Source organism: Pteropus alecto, unplaced genomic scaffold (genome assembly GCF_000325575.1).
Source record: "Pteropus alecto unplaced genomic scaffold, ASM32557v1 scaffold143, whole genome shotgun sequence".
Classification (NCBI taxonomy): domain Eukaryota; kingdom Metazoa; phylum Chordata; class Mammalia; order Chiroptera; family Pteropodidae; genus Pteropus; species Pteropus alecto.
The window spans coordinates 1,317,870-1,338,758 of record NW_006434828.1 but is presented as its reverse complement, the minus strand read 5'-3'; the positions used below and the strand labels follow the sequence as shown (position 1 = coordinate 1,338,758).

At 49.6% G+C, this 20,889-nt stretch overlaps 1 protein-coding gene and 1 pseudogene across 1 annotated transcript in view; both read right to left on the bottom strand.

The window, feature by feature from the left end:
• The window catches only part of AGAP1 (ArfGAP with GTPase domain, ankyrin repeat and PH domain 1), a 432,072-nt gene that overhangs the window by 102,727 nt on the left and 308,456 nt on the right, over nt 1–20,889 (bottom strand). The window contains exon 11 of the mRNA XM_025045420.1: nt 12,555–12,723. Within this exon, the coding sequence (XP_024901188.1) occupies nt 12,555–12,723 (169 nt within the window). The remainder of the gene's footprint in view (nt 1–12,554; nt 12,724–20,889) is intronic.
• Nucleotides 18,165–18,283, bottom strand: LOC112478337 (annotated as a pseudogene).

Sequence of the window (20,889 nt, the reverse complement as noted above, 5' to 3'; positions counted from 1 at the left end):
AAAAAAAAAGGCTAAGAAAGGTCAACTGAAAGCTTTGTGAATGCAGAAGCCACGGAGCGTGAGGTCAGGCAGGAGACAGTTTCACCAGCATTTAGAAAAAAAGGCTAAGAAAGGTCAACTGAATGCTTTGTGAATGCAGAAGCCACGGAGAGTCAGGTCAGGCAGGAGACAGTTTCACCAGCATTTGGTCCAAGGAGGGGTCCGGCCCTACAAAGTATGGGACACTGTGTCCACAGGAAGCAGGTCACAACAGCATCTCCTTGGTGTTGTCTCAGTATTTTTTCTCCAAATACTATCTGCACTACTATGGACCACACGGTTGACTTCCTGGCCCATTCTGAACTCAGCAAGAGAATTTCCTCGAATATGCCATCTGTGGGTCAGGCGGCTGCTGGCCAGGCTGGCAGGGGGAGGCCCCAGTGCCACGCTAATCCACGGAGCCCCAGCACCAGCTCCTTGCGGTGGCCGCGCGTGTGCGTACTGGGCTGCCCCGATCAGCACACGCTTCCCTGTATCAAAAGCGCCAGATTCAGCCCAAAGAATAATTTTAGCTTTACTTATAGCCCTAAAGTGTAAGAGTTGATTTGAAAAGGTACTTACCTCCACCGTATGCTATTTTTTTTCTTTAAACAATTTGCATTTCAAAGTGAACGCGGCATTTATATCTGAATGAACATCAGTATGTTGCCTGGGCTGATCTCCAACGAGCATGAAAAAGATGCCGGTTTTCTATTGAGCAGGGATTGTTTTCATCCACTGAGAGACATGAAAGACAGAATCCCGCTTTTTAAGCTAAGGCTTATTACATTAAAAATAGCCTGTTCTGATTTTTAAAAATATACTCTGAAATAGGCTGTTCAGAGCATTCAAATAAAGACTGATCAACAATCATTTCCTTTAAAATACAAAATTCTGCTCACTGCACTTTCTGCGTTTGGTCGTCCATCTTCGAAACCGAGGCTTGACCTTCCCGAAGAGTTTAATTAGAAAAACAATACTTGGCATTTGACTTAGGGGTTAAAGAATCTGAAAAAGAAACAACTCTCGGTGACAAGGGATACGGAGGTTTCACGTGCTTTGAGAGCGTGGGAGAGAGAAACCCAAACAGCGCTTTATGAGCGGGCGCGTGAGTATAAAGCGAGCATCTGTCCCCACCGTGGAGCCCTGTAACGGAAAAGGAGTCATGACTGCGGGGGCCTGGTTGGTGGGAGCGCCCCCCGCCCCCAGCCCCGCAGGCCTCACCCTTGGAATAGGCAGAGCCGCCCGCTTCTGCCGGTCCCTTCCCCTCGCCCTGCCGGTCCCTTCCCCTCGCCCTGTGGCTTCCAACGTCGTACGCTCAAGCAGCCGGTCCCTTCCCCTCGCCCTGCCGGTCCCTTCCCCTTGCCCTGTGGCTTCCAATGTCAATGTCGTACGCTCAAGCAGTGGTCGACGCGCAGACCCAGGTGGGGCAGCCGGGCTCGCTGGGGTCAGGACTGGACGACGGAGGCCCTTCCAATGGCCGCGTCACTTCGAACCGGGCCTCGCCGACTGTGCCGTCCTCTCGTGATGGCCCCGAAAAGAACGCCATTCACAGCGCCAGCAAAAAGGTGAGACACGGACGGTTGACGTGCCCGGGCGCGGGGCCCACCCGCCCCGCCGTCTGCCTCGGAAAGCGGCCTTCCTCGCGGGAGCCAGGGTTTGGGCTGAGGACCTTGTCCAAGGACACATTCGGCATCTTTTCTTAAAAACGTTACTACTGAATACAACGCTGTGGCCATGTTCAGAATTAAAATCCTGGAACCGGACAGTTCACTGTGACTTCTGAAATTCAGAAAAAGTTCATTTTATTCTGATGTCTCCCTGTTCTAATTCTGATGCCATAATAGGAGTTAATTTTGCCGTACAAATTTCTTAAAGATTATCTTGCAAAACTATACAGATGTAAAAATAAGTTAGAAATCTATAAAAATCCCATCTAATAGATTGTCTCTATGTTAAACATAGCATAAATTTTTCTTAGCTACGACCATAAAGGTGTAATTTTATGCCATACTTCTTTAATATGACTTCTTTTCATTTTCCATGTTCTTCCATAATCTTCGCAAAATTATTATGTATATATATATAATTGCATATATAACGTCTTAATGATTTAATGTAGATCATTTATATTATCATTTTTCTACTTCTGAATAATTTGGGTTGTTTCCAGTTTCTCATTATTATAAACGACACTGCAAAGGACATCCTCTACTTTTAGATTTTTTTCTTAGCATACGATCCCAGAAGAGTTATTATTGAGTCAAACGGCATTAACATCTTTCTAACTCATGATGTATGTTTCCAATTAATTTTCTTAATGACCAGTCAGCTAAAAGAAGATGGAACCTAGGCATCTGAAGTGTTTACTTCAGTCCATAATTTGTGAAATGAATATAAGAAAAAGAAGAATGAAATGGTGCTAATAATGATAAATAATATGCCTGTGTGGTTGACATAAGGCTTGAATTACATAAGGTACTACTACTTGGTAAACTGCAAAGCCTCTACAGGTGCTAGTTGTTATGAATATGACCAACAGTGGATTTTCCTTTTCTCTAGTTGATTGTTTAGTAAAAGCTTTAAATGGTTATACTGCTAACTGTGTTGGGCGTTCTCTCGTGAAGACGTTTCTTCGTGTGTCGACAGCTCGTGTTGTTGGCCTCAGACCTGCGTCTTAGTGTCGTGGTCGTCATTGCTGTGCACGAGCCCAAACACTCGTTCACTCGACGGCGTTTTCTCGACGCCTGCCCCATGGGCCGTGCCGTGCTGAGCACGGGGACAGCTCAACGACACGCTGAACACTCTCGGTCTTTCCGAATTCCTAAGGGGTGATGATCAGTGATGCCAAAGCTTCAGAGGCACAGTTGATATAAGGACAGAGAGAAAGAAAAGAAATCACGCGGCCTGAGACGTGACACAAGCCAGCGATGGACGAGGGCCGTACCCTGACGTGGGCGAGCTGAGCTAGAGGACCAGAGACCCCGCTCACACCCCATCCATCGCCAGTTACTGCTCCACGCTGGGGAGGGAGGCAGTCTGCGTTTGGTACAATCCGAGACGCGAATATTCTGCACAGTAGAAGGTAAGTTCTCATTTAAGTGGCTCTGTTTAGAAATAAGTTTGAATATTTATTCCAAGGACAGAGCTGGCTTTTTCAGCTACACACAGTATGCGTCACTGCAGGGTGATGCCTGCTCTTCTGACCTTGCCCATCTCCATCTGCCTAAGGGACGCCCGCCACTACAGACGGCGGTGAGCGCGAGGCTCGCTCCATGTTTCCGCAATGCTTACGTGACGCTTACCTGGCTAAAATCCGTTTCTTGGTCCGGCTACATGAACGAATTTATAAGCGATATAGTAATAATGAGATGTGGCAACATTATGCCAAAGGAGGATAAAACTAAGGATTTTAAGTCATAACATATGATTATAGCATCAAGCGATAATGTTTCATAAAGCGAAGTCCAGGACACCCATATCTTGTGCTCTAGGTTCTTACTTGGTAGCTCAGTGCCCCCTCCCCACCCAGCGACTTAATTCAATTGTTCAGTTTCTTCTTTTCCCACACGTGATAGTTCTATCTTTAAAATATCCTTTCTCCTTGATATGACAAATGCAATAGGTGTATTTTGTACCAAATTCATTTTGATTTGACAGCACTGACTTTTCTAATCCTGAAACTTTCAGGGAGGGGCTGAGGTGGTTCCAGGCCCCTACCCTCACCCCAACTTCTCTCCGTCCCAGTCCTTAGACAATCATCTCTTAGAAGGGAACAGGAGAGGCGTGGAGGGAGCAAGAGCCCCGAGGAACAGCCACGTCCAGAACTCCGATGACGCGAAGCGGCCGACTTGTTTGTGGGTCGGGATGTTTTGGGTTTCACCTCTCACTAGAAGCATTCCAGAAAGACGGACGTTCTCTGCATCTGGTAACTGCACAGCACCGGGCCAGCAGGTCGGGGCCGGCAAAATGCCACGGCTACTTTGAAAACTTCCCCTCTGCCAACGTGGAAAAGGGGACGTAGCAAGCAGGCCAATCACGGACCCGACTCCAGCACAGAAGACTCTCGCCTGAGACTCCGGCCGAGGCCCGGCCAGCGGCCAGTGGCCTCCTCAAAGGCCACAGGGACCTTCTGCAGAGATTACCCCGCCTACAGCTCTCCCCATGCTGACCATTCTGCTGGTCTTGCTGTTCTTGCAAGCATCACGTCAACAGTTGAAACATTATTTCTTCACCCCCCACACACATTTTTGAGAGGAAAAACACACTTCTAAAGCGATTTTCATTTACTTGTAGGAACCTCTATTCCCACAGAGATGTACAGCTCAATATTTCTAACTTCTCTCTTACGTTTTTTAACGGAAATCATTGAGGACCAAGTTGTTTGGTCAGTTCTTACAGAAAAGAACACTCCATTTAGAGTTCCAACAACTGAAGGAGGTTTCCTTCAACTGACAGGTATAACTCTGATCTATATTGGAACTGTGCTCCGGTGATCTCGGCCACAGAAAGCCGTGACGGAGGCATGGTGACCAGGAAGGAGACAGACCACGCCCATCTTCAACATCTATCCCTTACGTGCCACAGGACGGGCGACCCTCGGTAATAGTCACTTAATGGAAAAATATTTGCTAGGTCACAAAACTAGGAAAGGATGACAAAGGAAGAGAGATAATGGTCTATGCCTCAAAGAGCGTACGACGTAACGACAGAAACGAGGTGGCACAAATCTGCCTAAAGCTGAGCGGGGGAAGCAGGTAGATGTAAAAATAACTGATAATAAGAACGCGTTTCTCACAAAAGCTGAAGACGGCATGATTCTTCGGCTTAATTCCTGATGTAGCTAAAACTTCCTGAAATTTTCGTCTCCAAGAAACCCCATAAATCGTTTATTCCCCTCCTCCCCCCAAAACAATAAGTTATTAAATAGCCATTGAGACCTACTCCAATGAAACCTGGTTCGCGGAGGCAGATGTCATCACTGTCATCGCGTGATACTGATTTCTGGATTGTTTTTTTAGCAAAATAATTCTCAGCCAAGAAGGCTCTCCTCTGTAAGTATTCTCTCCCAAGTTGTCTGAAAAGAGTTTGGCCAAAGCACCCGACACACACAGGAGAGGATTCGGCGTCGTGGACAAAGCCCCAAGGGAAATGAGTGGGCGACCAGCGCGGGAGGCGTAAGAAGCCGGCCGGGGCCCAGCGTCCGGCCTGCCACTCGACCCCCCGGAGGAGACACGCGGGGACGTGCAGAGCTCACTCGGTCCACGGAACAGACTCCAGAGTCATTCGAATGTTTTCTAGACCATTTGAAACTAAACAAAGAAAAACTTTGTTTCTATGAGACAACAGCGGATCTAGTTTTGATGTGGCGTTATTTTTTTTTTTTTTTTATTTTTTTTAATAGCTATTACCACCGTAACAGCAGCTTAGCGACTCGGCGTCTGCAGTGTGAGCAGTTTTGATAAACAGCCTCTGCGGGCCACACAACGGGGATAATGTATCCTTAAGTACCGCCAATGAGCTGTCATTCTGCACAGCCAATTACTTCTGTGCGTCTGTCACTCAAAGGAAAAATGACTGAGCCCATTAGATGAAACCTTTGTCACTATTCCTAATGCACTCTTAGGCCTCATTAATCTCCGGGAGCAGCAACAGAGCCGCCGGTGTCTCGCCGCCTCCCCCGAGCAGGCCCACGTGAAGCCTCTCGTCTCTCTCCCGCAAGTGCACCGCGTTAATCAAGCTCTGCTTATTACCCCAGTCCCTGTCACGGCGCAGAGCGCGCTTCCTCTTAAATGCTCTCATTATGACCCGTGGTTAGAGCCGGCTAAGTGGAAAAAAAAAAAGAGAGAGAGAGAGAGAGAGAGAGAGAGAGAGGGAGAGAGAGGGAGGAGGAGGACGGGAGAGAGAGAGGAGAGGAAAAAGCAAGTCCGATCACATTAATATTCATGACGATAATTAGTATTCTAGGTCACTGAATATTCATGCTATTAGTTTGGGTTTTTATGGGTTTGCTGGATGTCCTGATTACTGAAGTGTGCAGGAAAACAGCGTGGTTGAGACTTTAGATGTCAACGGCAGTTCAACACTCCAAACACATGGAGACCCCCCGCCTCCTCCCCCCCGCCCCGGAAATGTAGCCTCCACCCTCCCGAGGGCTTCGGCATTTTGAAGCCACTGGGCGCCTGAAGTCGGGGAGGCGGAGAAGTTTCGAAAGGGTTCCTGTGACGAAGGTCTCTGCATCCATCCGGTTAAGATAAAAATGGCAAACACCCAACAAAGACACACTTTGGGGACAAGGAGGTAGCTGTCGTTTTAGAACAAAATGTCACGACCCAGCGTTACAGAGAAGGCAGGGCTAGAGACGTGGGGGCGGCTCGCTGCCGCCAAGGGGGAAGGCTGTGTGTGGCGGGGCTCGGCTCCCTCGCGTCGGCCCGTTCCCGTCTGCCAGAGGCCGTACAAACAAACGCTTCACGGCGTTTAAAAATTAATTTGAACACGGAAGTTCTCGGCCCTCTTCTTCGTCGGTGATGAGCACGACCGATGACGGATGCCCGACAGCATCCTGAAGGCTCCCCGTGGGCCACGCTCTGGAAAGGCATGTGGTGTGCTTGCCTCCTAAGAGCACGCACCTGTACACTTCCCACCTGAAAGGCGAGGACACTGAGGTTTACAGCGACGCCCACCAAGGGCCCCGAGATCGAGGAGGTGGGAGTCTAGTCAGTGTTTCTGACTCTGAAGCCGATGGCTGGCCACGAGGGTTTCCTGCTCTCCACTTAAATGTCAAAACAACTGGCAGAGCTGACACCTCTCTGCTCGTCGTCTTACGTGGATATGATCCTACCAAAGCAGCCTGGACAAAAACTCACGTCGGGAAATATTCTTGGACATCTGACTGCTTTCTCTGGAAGCACGTGTACCCAAAACCACGGTTGGGCACATTCTCTAAAGTGTCACTTCTGATGGCAACTCAGTGCAATGTAAGTTCCAAGCCAAAGGAATGGACATGGCAGACACTGCCAGGGGCACCCTGAGCGAGTGACCCTGGAGGATGGAGAAATCAAACGGGCCCGAGTAAATAAATACCTTTCGGATCCTCCGTCGTCTTCTCCCTTCTCCTCCTATCTATTTTTCACTGGAGTAGATGCTGAAGTAATTTTTTCAAAAACCCATCGAGAGAGACATGTTCTACGTCTCTATACGTCATCTAAAAAGGCCCTTTTTTCTACCTTCACACTTGATTGGTAATAGTGTGGCTTTGACCAGGCTTCTAGGATCGAAAGTATCTGTCCTTCGAGGGGACTCTCCTATCCTCTGGCACGTGGTGGTTCCGAGAGCTCCGCGGACCACTGGAGCTCCTCCCGGGCGGGCGACCTCGCTCTTCTCCTGTCCTGGGTGCCTTCTAGGGTTTTCTCTATGTTTACAGAGCCTCTTCCACTTTCCATCTCAATCCTTCAGGTGGAAAGACCCTTGCACATCCTTCGTCAACCTCGGCATAATTTCTTCTGCTATATCTTTGATTACAGTGTCTTTGGCCATCTTCTTTATAGTAGTTAATCTAGCAATTTTTTTTGCAATCTTTTTTCTTTAATTTCCAATAATGCTTTGGTTTTTCACACAATCTTTTGTTCGTTCCATTTTATGGGTACAGTAACTAACCTCTAACCCTTCCTGAGGATAGCAGCTCTATAATTTCCTCTTAAATTCTCTTTCCCCAAACCATCGTTCCTTCTTCTAGGATCGGTTGGCCTTCGCTCACCCTGATCCTTCACGTGTCTACTGTCAGCTTCCACGAATGCGCTGGTTGTCCATCCACACTCATGAATAAGGGCGTGTGGGCTCGTCAGGCAGAGGAAGGGGGTTTCCTCGGCAGCCCTGCGCCAGGTGTGTGAAGCACGGGCACTGGTGGGTTCCGGCTGCGACCCGCCGCGTGGGGATCGTGGGCGGGCGGGCTGGGGCACTCTGGGGCACTCTGCCATTCCTTTCCACTGCGGCTGTGTGGAGGTCCAGGCTTCCCAGCCTGCTTCCTTCTCTCTCAGGCGTCAGCATCCCCACGGGAGGCTCTGCCCCCGCCAGCCCGGGGTGTTGCTAACTTTCTCTGTCAGGGTCCTGGCTGTGGGGACGCCACCGGCTGGCTCTGCCTAAACGCGCCTCACAGCCGCTGTGCGGTGCTCGCGGCTGCCCGGGGGGAGCTTGGGACGGCCCCATCTTCCCTGAGGCTCTCTGCTCTGGTTAACGGGCGCCCCCCCCCCCCGCCTCCAGTGAGACGCGGGCTCAGTCACCAGCATGTGAGGTAGCTCGGCACTGTAAAGATTCGGTTCCTGCTTCGACAATGTCTTCCTGCCCGCGTCCCCAAGCCCAAAGCTGGCACTAGGATCATCAGATTCCCGACACTGTATCGTAGGAAAGGCAGTCGACATTCCCACGCTGGCAAACCTCTCCCCGATACCTGAAACGACCGAGACCCCCTCCCACGGGTAACGTCCCCATCCGGGTGTGCCCTATGTCCCCTCAGCACCTGTCACAGCTTTAGTGATCTTATCTGCGTGTGCTTCTGACTTCTCCACGTCCACTGGAGGCTGAGGCCCCGGAAGGAGGGTTTCTACTGCCGCCCCCGCTCCCTGCCCCCGCCCCGCCGGGTCACCAGACACTCGTCGGGCCTGACACACGGCAGACTCAGTGATGACACGACAGTAAGTGGACGGCCCAGGAGGCAAAGCAGAGAGACACCCACGTCGTTAGGTCAGTGAGCAGAAACCAGAAGTCAGCGCTGACACAGTCGGGCGTTAGACTTTGAAAAACAGAAGGAATGATGACGCGCTAGAAATGCAAACGGCTGTTCCGACTCGCCGGAGTTCAGCGAGGCGGCTGGACGGGAAAGCTACACAAACCGGGGGCTTTCTCGTTTCCTAGCGATTAGACGCTATAATGTGCCCCCCCTCCCCAAAAGATTAGTCTCACAATTCACCAGAAACTAACAGAATGGATTAACAAGACAGAAAAAGGAGCTAAATGAAGAAAAATATTCAACTTTACTGAGGGATATAAATAAATTTCAATCAACTGGGAAAGATTTGTGTCTCAGGATGAAAAACCCTATACCGTAGAGACTCAGTTCCTCCACTATTAATAGTTGGGTAAAAGCAAGGACAATTAGAGCCACAATTTTTAGGGAGAAGGAGAAGCTTTCAAGTTATTCTGAAGTTTATTGGAAAAAGTAAATGGGTAAGAATAGCCAAGAAAACCGGGAGGAGTGATATTAAACTGTGTTACACTGCCAGATAGAAACCGTCATAACTCTAAGAACACGTGGTAAACACACATCAGGTCAGACAACGTGGAAATAGCAGGTCAATGAAACAGATTCTCGAGCTCAGAAACGTATCTGGTTTGATTAAATGAGTTAGTTGTACAATGATGGGGACCAAGAAAATCAACAGGAAAAGAAAATAATTCAACAAATTATCTATTTAAATAAAAAGTTCAATTAGATCCCATATAATAGACCCAAATTAAAGGTAGATTAGAGGTTAAATATAAAAAAAGGAAAAAACAATAAAATGCCCAAACTCAGAAATACATATACATGTGAATTGTGATCTGAATTCAAGATTTTTAAATGCTTTTTAAATGTCAAAAGTAGAAACCACAGAAGTAAAAGACTTATGATATGATTATATATTAAAAAGGGGGAAAACTCTACATATAAATAAGAATGTAAGGCATAAAAAACAAAGAAGAAACGGGAAATATTTGCAAAACATTATAAAGTGCTAATATCCTTAACATACAAAGAGTTATTACGAATAGGTAAGAAAACAAGCACCTAGCGCAAAAATGGACAAAGGATACCTCTAAATGACAACACGTATGACCAACAGACACGTGAGATGCTCAGCCTCGCTACTCGCTGAAGAAATCAAAATAAACAAAGTGTGAGGTGAACTGCTCATCATCAGAACGCAGAGTCTCAAAACGACACTTAAATCAATGCTAGCACGTGTGGGAGGGTGAAATGGGCACTTGCGGGGTGGATGGAAGGATACTACATGCGAAACCTTTCTAGAAATTGGTTTGGAAATATGAATCGAGATTCTTATAAATGTTTATGCCCACTGCCTGAATCACTTCACGCATGGACGTTTAAGACAATAATCAGTGTTACGCGCAGACTGAGGTCCATGTGTCAGGTCTATGTGAATGGAAAAGTTACTAGAAGGGAAGGCATAAAACTTCACCTAATTCAGTGACATTGAGGTAAGAAAACAAAAAAAGGAAAGAAACTGTAAAAAGAAAGAAACACTTCCAGCTAATCCAATGGTCGACAACGGAAGTGGTTCTCTGCTTCTGCGGCTGCCAGCCCCTCCCTCCCACGTCCCGACCTGTGACCCAGAGGAGAAGGCGAAGGGGCCGGGCTTAGGGCTGAACGGCCGTGTTGGAATACACGGAGGGGCTGACGATGGGAAAGACATTCCAGCTGCGCCCTGAGCCCTCCCACCCCCCGGCAGCACGTCTGCAAGAGGACCAAACTGGGCCCTGAGAAATTAGCCTTCGGAAGACGCGAACTCGCTCCCTTAGCAGAGGTCCGTGATGTAACCCACGCCATGGGATGCTGTAGAGTTTACGTGGCGTTTTGCATTTTCTCTTTGTTATCAAACATTACGTTTTCCTTAGGACGAGTGGCAGCTGAGCCCCAAAGATCTCCAGTCTCAAGGTTAAGAAGTTCAAACTCCAAATCTTACATGTCCGGTAATTCAAATTGTCAGAGCTCTTCCTTCATCCTGCCTAGAAAGTCCCCGGCCCTGCACTACGCGTAGCGCGGCCCAGGTGCCTTGCCCACCTCCCGGGGTACAGTGGACCACGCGGCCCCCGGGCCCTCACGCCTGTGTGCACCCCGACTGTGAGCTGCTGCACTGCACTGCACTGCCTGGATTTGTCTCCTCGTCTCTCTCCCCGACCAGAGGGTAGGATTCTTGAGGGCAGGGATTATGTCTTATTCTCCCGTGTCCCCAGGGCCTGCGACGATGCCTTAGCATACATCGGAAATTCCACAGATGCTTGTTGACTTGAATAAATAAATGGATACATGTGACACGATGGGCTAGAGGGGGAAGCGGAAAATTGGCTGGTTATAAGGGGCTGCCTCGTACCCAGGTTCCGGAGGTCTCGCTACCCACAGCACGCACGATGCCTGGCACGGAACAGGCAGTGCACAGTTTCCGAATCTAGAAATACAAAGCCGCAAAGACACCGGCTTTGGAGTCACTACAGACGATTCTTTTCCTCGGGCGCTTTTCTCTCTCATCCTGCAGAGGTACCGCGCCGGCACGCAAAGGGAAGGATCGCGTCCGCGTCAGAAAGAAGGTCAGCAGGTCACAGAGACCAGGCACGATACGCTTCTCCCCTGTCAGGGGGGAGCTGGTGTGTCCCTCCATTAGCGGAGGGCCCAGGTTTATTTTGGTGAGGAGCCACGGCTGGCCTTTGTACTGTCCTTGACAAGCCTCGTGGCACTTCCGTACATGCGGCCTCACCCGCCATCACCTCTGTGACATGGGCGGGCCCGCCACATCAGCCCGAAGCGCCGGTGGAGCGGTGACCTGCCGGGCACCCCTCGGAAGCAGGCAGCAGAACCCAGGCTGAGGGACCCAAATTCTCGCTCCTTTTGCGGGTTCTGCTGTCGCCGACCAATGTCGTTTATGCCACAGGACCGCGGGGTCGGCACCGGCTCTCTTAAAAAGCACTTAACGTTCCAGAAAGGGGGAAAGGCAGCCCCTCTAAGGAGCAGAGACGGAGGCCAGAAGCCGCTGTGGAACAGGAACTTGTCTGGCGAAGATGGGACACGGCGGGGGAGAGGAAAGGGACCTGGGGAAGCACACGGGAGAGACCTGCGCGCCGACGGCGTTCGGTGTGTCTGCGGCGCCTTTTCCGCCGTCCCAAACCCGAAGGTCAAGGCCAGGGCCGTCGTTTGCAAAGCCTGGTAACTGAAAACGAACCCCGTTTCCGAATGGCTTCGTGCACACGAAGGCCAGGAATTTACACCTAACTCTGAGGAAACACTATCTTTCTCTGATGCTGAACTAAAAAGCAAACGAGAGAAAAAAGAAAACCAACGACTGAGAACGTAAACTTCACACGGGTCCGGCTGCTTCCTTCAGCCTCGCTCCCAAAGGCCTTCACATCTACACGCTGGACCGCTCCAGATTAGTTAACGCGAATCCGTGATGCGTCAACAATTCATTCACGTTGTTTAGATGGCCCTGACACCCTCCATCATGCATTAAAACTCACAGCCACCCCGTTCTGGGGAAACCTAGTGCTTTAGTTCACGCAGCCGTGACCCAAAGTGCCAGCATCTGCTTGCTGGCAGCCACGGGACCGACAGGTATGGAGGAGGGGTCACCCGCAGAAGAGGCGAGGCCTCTAAACCTTAATCTACGACATAACAGTTAGTCTCCAAGGGACCCACACAGCTCGACGGAGGCCTCCGGCCGTGGTGGCCGTCGTACTCGGCTTGGCCGGCGTGGGTGCTGTGCGCTTACCTGAATTTGGTGAGATGTGTAAACTGCTCATGTCCTTGGCGAGGCCGTTGGCCTTCGGGCTGGAGACGGGCGCGCAGGCCGGCGTGGCACGGGGTGGCCTCTTCCCAGGGACCTTCACAGTGGTTCTGAGAAGGTCGATCTCTTTGCCGTGGATGTTCTGCATGTAATCCTGTGCAAAACGTCAAACATCCAAGACAGATTAAAAGGAAGACCCAGCACCGCCCGGGCCTAGGTGCTCTACTGACGCCACGCGCTACGCTCCCGCGCGCTTCCCACTGCGGCGGGCGCCTCAGAAATCACGAGGTCGTGGTCTGTGTGGTGTGGTGACAGCACCATCGCACTGAACCAGAGCTCTGCCCTGAGTCCCGAACTAACCCCGAACCTGGACACACCAGGCGCCACGGCGGATGCGTCCATCAGAGGGCACGAGAAACCCCCGGGGAAAGTAAACACGGACACGAAATCCCATTTTCCCAACTGCTGCTCTTTACGGCCTTTGTCTCAGATGGCAACCCCGCCACACACCTAGACGAGACCGAAGCTGTCCGGGGGGGCGTCGGGCGAAATCTCTAAGTAAAATTCAAGGCATGGCTCAGGACCAGCAAGGGCAGCGCGGGGGTGGTGGCATGGTGTCCCAACAGCGCGGAGGTCACCGGCGAGTGTATGACGGCTGGATGTTGAAAACTAAGTGTCTTACTTGGTGCGCAAGTGTCGCCTCGCTGTCCACTATGCTCTGGGGGTGAATGACGAGCAGCTGCCAGGGAACCGCAGGAAGCCTGGGTTGGCGGTGACGGCCCTGTGCGGCCCCTCAGCGACGAACAACTCGGTGTGGACTAAGATACGCCAAAGGGCTGCGGGCGGGTGGGGGGCGGGGAAAGGCAGCGGAAGGCCGGGCGAGGGGCCTGTTGTGAATTAGGAATCACCGAGCCTTTCGTGCAGCTTTTGGGCAACCAGCCGCCTTGTCCCCATCAACATGTCATTATTAAGCTGACACTGCACACTAGGAGAGGACAGATTCTAAAGCACTCGTGGGTAAGTACCATTTCACGTGTTTTAAGACTAAGCAGGAAATGGAATAAACAGATGCCCTCCTCGCAGAATCTTGGTGGGTTCCTTTTAGAATATTGAAGAAAGACCCCAAGTAATTCATACTGAGCATAAAATGTTAAGTTTGGGTCAACGCAATTTCAGAGGAAGTGCCGAACTAACCAGTTTGTGGGCTGCAAGGGACCCAGGAAGGTTGGAAAAATGAGCTGTTTCCTCGTGACTGCCAACGACAGCCAACCGATGCCGAGAGAGAACGAGATAACGTTCTAGAAGATGAAGACCCAGCCTGAGGCATGAGGGATGTCGGCCGCAGTATGTCCAGGAAGCTTCGGGGGCCCAGAGTGACGGAAGCCAAGAGAAGGGTGCCAGCGGCTTCGGGAAATGGGTCCTGGGTACAGGGAGTCGTCTGCAGGAGGGAGGGCGGGCCTCGAGCATAAAGAGTCCTCGCCCCGACATGAAGCCCGCAGAGGTGCGGCTGCCTGGGAGCCGGCCCAGACCCGGGAGAGAGGGCGGAGAGGGACTCGCAACAGAGGAAGAGGCAGGACGAGACGCTGTAACGGGAGGGCACGACCCCGCCGCGGTGACCAGAGCCTAGAAGGTTCGCCACGCACTATCCCCGGAGGAAAGATGCTTCAGGGTCCCCGGTGACCTCCTAAGGACAGACCTCAGATGCCTAGGACCAGGAGGCACAGGGGACTAAAGACGGATGGAGGATCAGAGTCTGCAGTGCGATGGGGGCAAACCCAGCGAGCCCTCCAGAGGAGGGGACGAGGTACGCCGCCCTCAGCAGCGTCAGCCACGGGGCAGAGGCGCTGGCCCATCTCGACGCCCACCAGGCGGGCTGGCTGGGGTCGGCCATGGCCATCTTGGAGGAGAGCTGTGGCTTTGGGGAAAAGGACAGCTGTGTCCAGCTTGGTGCAGGCTGAAGACTCCACACGGAAGTCAAGACGCCTGAGAACTCCCCCAAATATGACTGACTATGAAGAAGGATGTGGAGCAGAGGCATAGAGTCATTATCCTTAGAACGGACCGAAGGACAGAAAGGGCTGGAAGCCTCTTGCCCAAGGTCGGTGTGCTGAGGATGGGGCACGGACAGCACATCAGGGAAGGAAGCGACCTGTAGTTAGTGCAGCGCTAACGTCAAGGTCACCTAAAAAAAACAAAGGTCGTTCTTAAGTGTCGTTCACTGACTTCCATTAACGTTACCGAAAATACGCAAACCCAAGTTTTGAGACCAAAGTTAAGGCTTGTAAATAATGAATTCCTTCTTGCGTACTCCTTTAAAAATATCAACTTGCTATAACTTTCTTCTTTAATGCCAATTCTTAACAAATTAAAATACGATAACAGGAGTGTAATTGAGCATTTATTGCTTATGGGCTCCAAAATGAGACTAATCAGATAGTGACTAAGCCTCAGCATGGGCTCTTTTAATAGGCATATTTTAACATACAATAACCAGGACATTTTATTTAGAATCATTACAGAAATCTACCAAGTGTCTGCTCTCTGGGTCTGACATGCCAAGGGAACACATTTGTCTCTGGCCCAGCATGCACTGGGGGAGGGGGATCTGTTGCCCAGCATGCACTGGGGGGATCTGTTGGCCCAGCATGCACCGGGAGAGGCGGGATCTGTCCTCTTGTCTGAGTTATTTATGTGTTGAAACTTCACCAGAGCTACTTCTTTAAAAAAAAAACAAAACACAATATAAATTTGGCACGTTTTAAATTTCAAGCCATAACAAGTTTTAAAAACTTTGCAAAATGCAAGTCCTCATCCATGGATGCCCTTCGAGGTGGCGCTTCAGACACAGGTGGGATGCAGAGACACGTGAGTCTGTGGCTTCCAGCGTCTCCCAAGAGAAACTGGAGACGCCGAGTTTTCCGCTTTTGAAAGAACTCGGCCTTTTCCTCTCTCCTGGGCCCAGTTCGGGAGGAATTAAAGCTACAAGCGCCAAACAACGCTGCCTCCTCAGAAGCGGGGTGTATGGGCTGACGGGTCTGAGTGAGGCAGGGAGCTCCCTGGGTAAAATCGAGATGGCAAGCCTGATTTTGATATGCAAATGCTACAGACACTCCGCTTCTCCGTGTTCCTTGTAGAAAATGCTGATCGAAGATAAAAGGGGGGAAAAAACCCTTTAACAAGGCATGAGGGTAATTCAAAGCCAAGTACTTTTAAACAGCACTTAACAAGTCCCCGGGGCCCACTCAAGAGCCAGGCCCCCCAGAGGTGCCATCTCCTGCCCCTCAACAGCTTGAAAAAGTAGTAATGGCAACCCTATTTGCATTTCTCTCCTCGGCCGGCCGTCCATGCTCCTCGCGTGGGTCGTTTTCGCCGAGCGGCTGCGGGAGTGACGTCCGCGGCTGCGGCCGTGCCTCGTGTCCCCTGCAACCCCGCTCCACACCTCTGCCAGCCCTTGTTTTTTACATTCCGCTCCTAATTATGTTGCATCTATTGCCGTACACTTAATTAGCTGCATTAATGTGATTTCTTTTCACATAGTCAAGCAATTAAGAGCTATGATTGAGTTTCATTCAATTAGCCTCAACAAACATGCTAATTGATGTCCCAGATGCAAATGAGGTGCAATGAGAGAAACCTGCCAGCGAGTGAGAACTGTGCTGCCGCCCCCGGCTTTCGGCTTCTGACAGCAGCACAGCCTACGTGGCTCCCACCTTCCGCGGGGCCGCCTTCCGAGAGGCCGCGGACTCATTAGTGCCTCGGTGGACCAGGTCCCTCCTGACGCGGAAGATTAATTGATTGGCTGCTGTACGACGCTGTCCTAGAATCTCGCGGTTATGCGGTACCAGGATGGGGAGATGATCAGCTGGATGACACCATGCTCCAGAAGGGAGAGTGGCACAAAGTCCTCGCGAGCAAAACGCCACACAGGGCGACTTAAAAAAAAAAACCTCAGGAGTTCTCCCCGAAAGGACGAAGGGAAAAGACACGCTTTTCGCTGGCCCTGGGGATCTCAGCACCCTCCACGTGCGTGATGGCGTCTACAGGGCTCAGTAAATGGCGAGTTCATCTTAGTCAGCTCTGGGGCACTTGGCACTCCACGTTAAGCTCAAAATACAGCCATCCATCAAGAGTCCCTAAAAATACTCTTACTGTATTGATTCTCAGTGTCTCCCACCGGGACGTTACCTTTGGCTGTCTGGTGAAAGATGGTCTGCTCCAAGTGTTCACAGGGTACCAAACGCAGTTAACAAGATCTTAAAGCTAAACCGAAATGCATAAACAGTATGGCTGGCATCTCAAGGTCAGAAATGCTTTGAAAGTCTGCTCTCTCTTCAAGTACAGATAATGCAATGGACATCATTTCCAATTTTACACATACTTTTAAAAAGTATTAAGACTCTTCATTTCCATAATTAGATAGCGGAGAAAAATAGTAGAAATCTTTGTTTCCATTAGATTTCCCCAGTAAGATGTGATTTCTACCTGTACATAAATGTTGAGAAATTTAGTATCTTACACGAATACATAATATTTTGTCTAAGGTCACTGTTAGGACATACTGATATTTGCTTGGGTCTTTTTGCCGTGGTCATTCTAACTGGATTTTTCCTCTTTGCATGATCCAGCTTAGGAGTCCTCAAACTGTTGTCCTTTGCACCCTGATAGGGGGCTGACTAGTTCAGTACTATTTTTTAAAACAATTCCAAGACACTGTCTGCCTTTTTCACTGTGTTGAAATTTGCTGATGGCGCTAAACTGCTGGTGGGTAAAAACGCTGGCTCCTTAGCAGAAATCAAGGCAGTGGCACCAAACTGTAAGGTTTAGTCATTATTTTATTCATTCTCATGCTCTCTACATGCAAACAAGAACAGTTGCACGTAAGCATGTTCTTAATAAACCAAAAAAAAAAAAAAAGCAACTGATTAAAAAAATTCTTTTCAACCCTGGAGTACACACCTTTTGGATGTTCTGGGTGGTGACCTACAAAGCACACGTGAAGCGTGCCTGCCAGGTCCTTCAGGCCGAGCGTTCACTTGTGGAAAACCACTTTGGTGACTGTTTGAGTTGCAAGCTGAACTAGCCATTTTCGCTGGGACGACATTTTTACTTGAAAGGACCATATCAGACATTAACTATAATGATTCAGTCTTGAGCGTCTGGCAGATAGGTCTCTGGAAAATGAACAAAGTGAACATTGCAAGGAAAACAGCTGACAGTATGTGTGACCAATGAGCATTCCAGTGACAGTGAGAATTTTAAAAACCTGTATCTCTCACCATGAATTTGACACCTGCCAAATACTTATATTTCTCTGACAAGCCCGGTGGTGACACAACTATGATTTTGGGATATGACATAATGAAAAGTGTCACCATCTGGACATCTCCATACCTCAGTTAAACAATACCTTTGAAATGACTGATGCATGGATAAAAGATTATTTTGCTTATTTATTTATTTACTTACTTACTTTCTTTAGGTGAGGCAACCCTTGGTTGACCTCACAGATTGCAAGGACTTTGTCAGCTTACAATCTCTTATTATTTATTTATTTATTTATTTATTTATTTATTTTTTTATTTTTTTATTTTTTAATGCCTACAGCACCTGGTCTTCCTAGGTGGTCTCCCATGCAAGTACTAACCAGGCCCGACCCTGCTTAGCTTCTGAGATCAGACAGGATCGGGCTCCTTCAGGGTAGCATGGCCGTAGATAAAAGATTATTCAAAGTACAAGACAGATCAATGGATTCTAATGCAGCAGAGAAGGAAAAATTCGGTGACAGTTTCAGATTCCATGCTGCATTCCTAAGCTGTAGGAAACTGTCACATGTTGAATTTCGGTGTAGGATCCAAGAACATCCACGATGATCCCCAACGGCTACTGAAATACACCTCCTGTTTCCGACAGACTGTATAAGACAAGAATTTCTCTCACTTTGACCAAAACAATACATCATGACAGACCGAAGTCAGCAGCAGCCACGACAACCCAACTCTCTCTTACCAAACCAGGGAGCAAAGAGCCTTGAAGAAAATGTGAAACAATGCTATTGTCACGATTTTCTTCTGGAAAACGTTTTTCATGGAAATCTTATTCATGCGATAATATTATGTAATCGATAGTTTTACTATTATTTTGAATGAGTTATGTGACTATTTCAGAACTTTCTCAGTTTTAACTTTTCACATGATAAATATCAGCAGATATAATCTACAGAAAAGAAAGTAAGGGGGTTCCTAGGCCAGCAGGTTTGAGAACCGCCAGTGCAGCGTGATGTTCGCAAAGCAGCCCACGGCTCTCGCGAGGATGCTATATGCTCACAGCTGGGGGCGGGGCACGCGAGCCGGACCTGCACGAAGGAATTAGAAACGGTCTTCAGATTTGTCTGTCTCGTCCTTGAGGAAAGGAGTGACTCATTATTCCCTATTTCCACCGCACTTCATGGGCGTCTGTGGTGCAAAGAGGAAGCAGTAGTTTGTACAAGTTCTATTTTTAAAAAGCCTTTACTTCTGGGCTCGAAAAGCAGTATGTAAGAGAAGCATCGCTCAATGCACTGCTATTCCCGAACTCCACGCAACACTGTTTTTTCAAAGGAAGCTAATTTATAAAGACAGACATGACACCATCCATTCGGAGATGAGCAAATGTTCAAGCTCAACATTCATGGATAATAAACAAGAGCCTCATAGGTAGTCACAGGCACAGAGGAAGTGGCACCCTAAAACCACTAGGAAAATGCTGTAAAACTCTGGAAAAATCTTCTTGCCCTGTCCTTTCAGATCACATACCTCAAAGAAGACAATTTCTCCCCTGTCTCCAAAGGATCGTCACAATAGCAAGGCAGGAGGCAGCTCCAAAGTGAAAAACCCCGTGAAAAACCATTTTGTTTCCCGAAACAGGCAACAGAATTCCTGAGTTTCACTTTTGGGGCTGCCTCCGACACACCACTCGACTAATGCTTGTAAATGCCACGTCCGTGTGACACGTGGCCACCACAGGAAGAAGGCACCTGGCAAACCGGAGGCCTCGGGGTGACAGGCAAAGCCGGCGGTTATGGCCTGATTCTTTTATTCGTAAAGGCTGTCGTGGGCCTGGTGAAAGAGACGTGGCTTTGTGTCGTGGGGATCAGTGCTGGCAGGCGTCCCGTACAACAGCGAGCTCACGCCCCACCGTGAGGGCGACCCTTCCAGCCCACGTGCTTCCCGCACCCAACACGGGGCAAGCGTGCGACATGAGCCCAGGGAGAGTCGTAATTATCATGTAAATCAAAACAGCACAAAATCCCAAACTGAATTATAACGTACCTTTCCCTTCTCGATCATATCTGCCTTGACTGATCTAGTATACTGAGCTTTCCATGGCAAGAGAGATTCTTCTCGTTCTGGGCTAAATCAAACAGCGACCCAGCTGTATAACCCATGTGTGTTCAAACCCAGCTTGCACAAAACAAACGTGTCGGATCTGAAAACGGCTTCCTGTCTTCTCAGCCGCCACGGGCCTCTTCTGAAGGCCGGCAGGACAGTGACCTCCAAGGGGCCAGCACCACTCCTTGGCTATGTGACGATTTTAATAATTAGATACGGCTGGAAACAACCGGACCAGTAGTTAGACCTTGCAAATTTCGAGTTACATAGGAATTGCCGCCATCATGATGTTGGGTCTATCTGAACCTCTCAAACACTTGAGATTTCTTGGGCTGATCTGCTAGGACGTGCAGCACTTCAAAGCACAGGTTTTGAACATGAAGAGCATACACTTGTGTCCTCTAAGGACACTGGCGACCCCAGGCCTTTCCTCGGCCATGTGACCCAACGTGGGAGAGGAGGAACCTCCCCCTCCGGGTTTTGCCCATCACAAAATTTAAGGCCTTCTTCTGATTTCTAAAGCCTCGCCAGGCCTGTTGAGAAGGCGCATCGTTTATTTTTCCCCATGCAGTGCTTTTCTCGGCCTTATTCTGTTTCCCGAATGCTACTGCCGGCCAAGGCGTTTCCAGTAATATAATCAGACTCGTTTCACACGCACTGCAGTCAATTCACGGAGTGATGTCATTTTCTGGTTTCAGAAACTGAGTCAGTCTGCAGGAGACAAGTCAGCTTCCTCCCGGCCACGGCGCGGCCTCAGGGAGACGGCGCCTGGGCCCCGACCTCGAACCTTCAGAAGCTGCGTGCTCGGGGCACGCGACTGGACGCTCTGGGTCCCCACTTCCCCAACTTTAAAATAGGGATCGTCACCCGTTTCTGCCTCACAGGGCTGCTGCGGCGACGAACTGGGCTGACACACGACGCGCTGGAAAGAACGCCGAGCCCCGGACCCATGT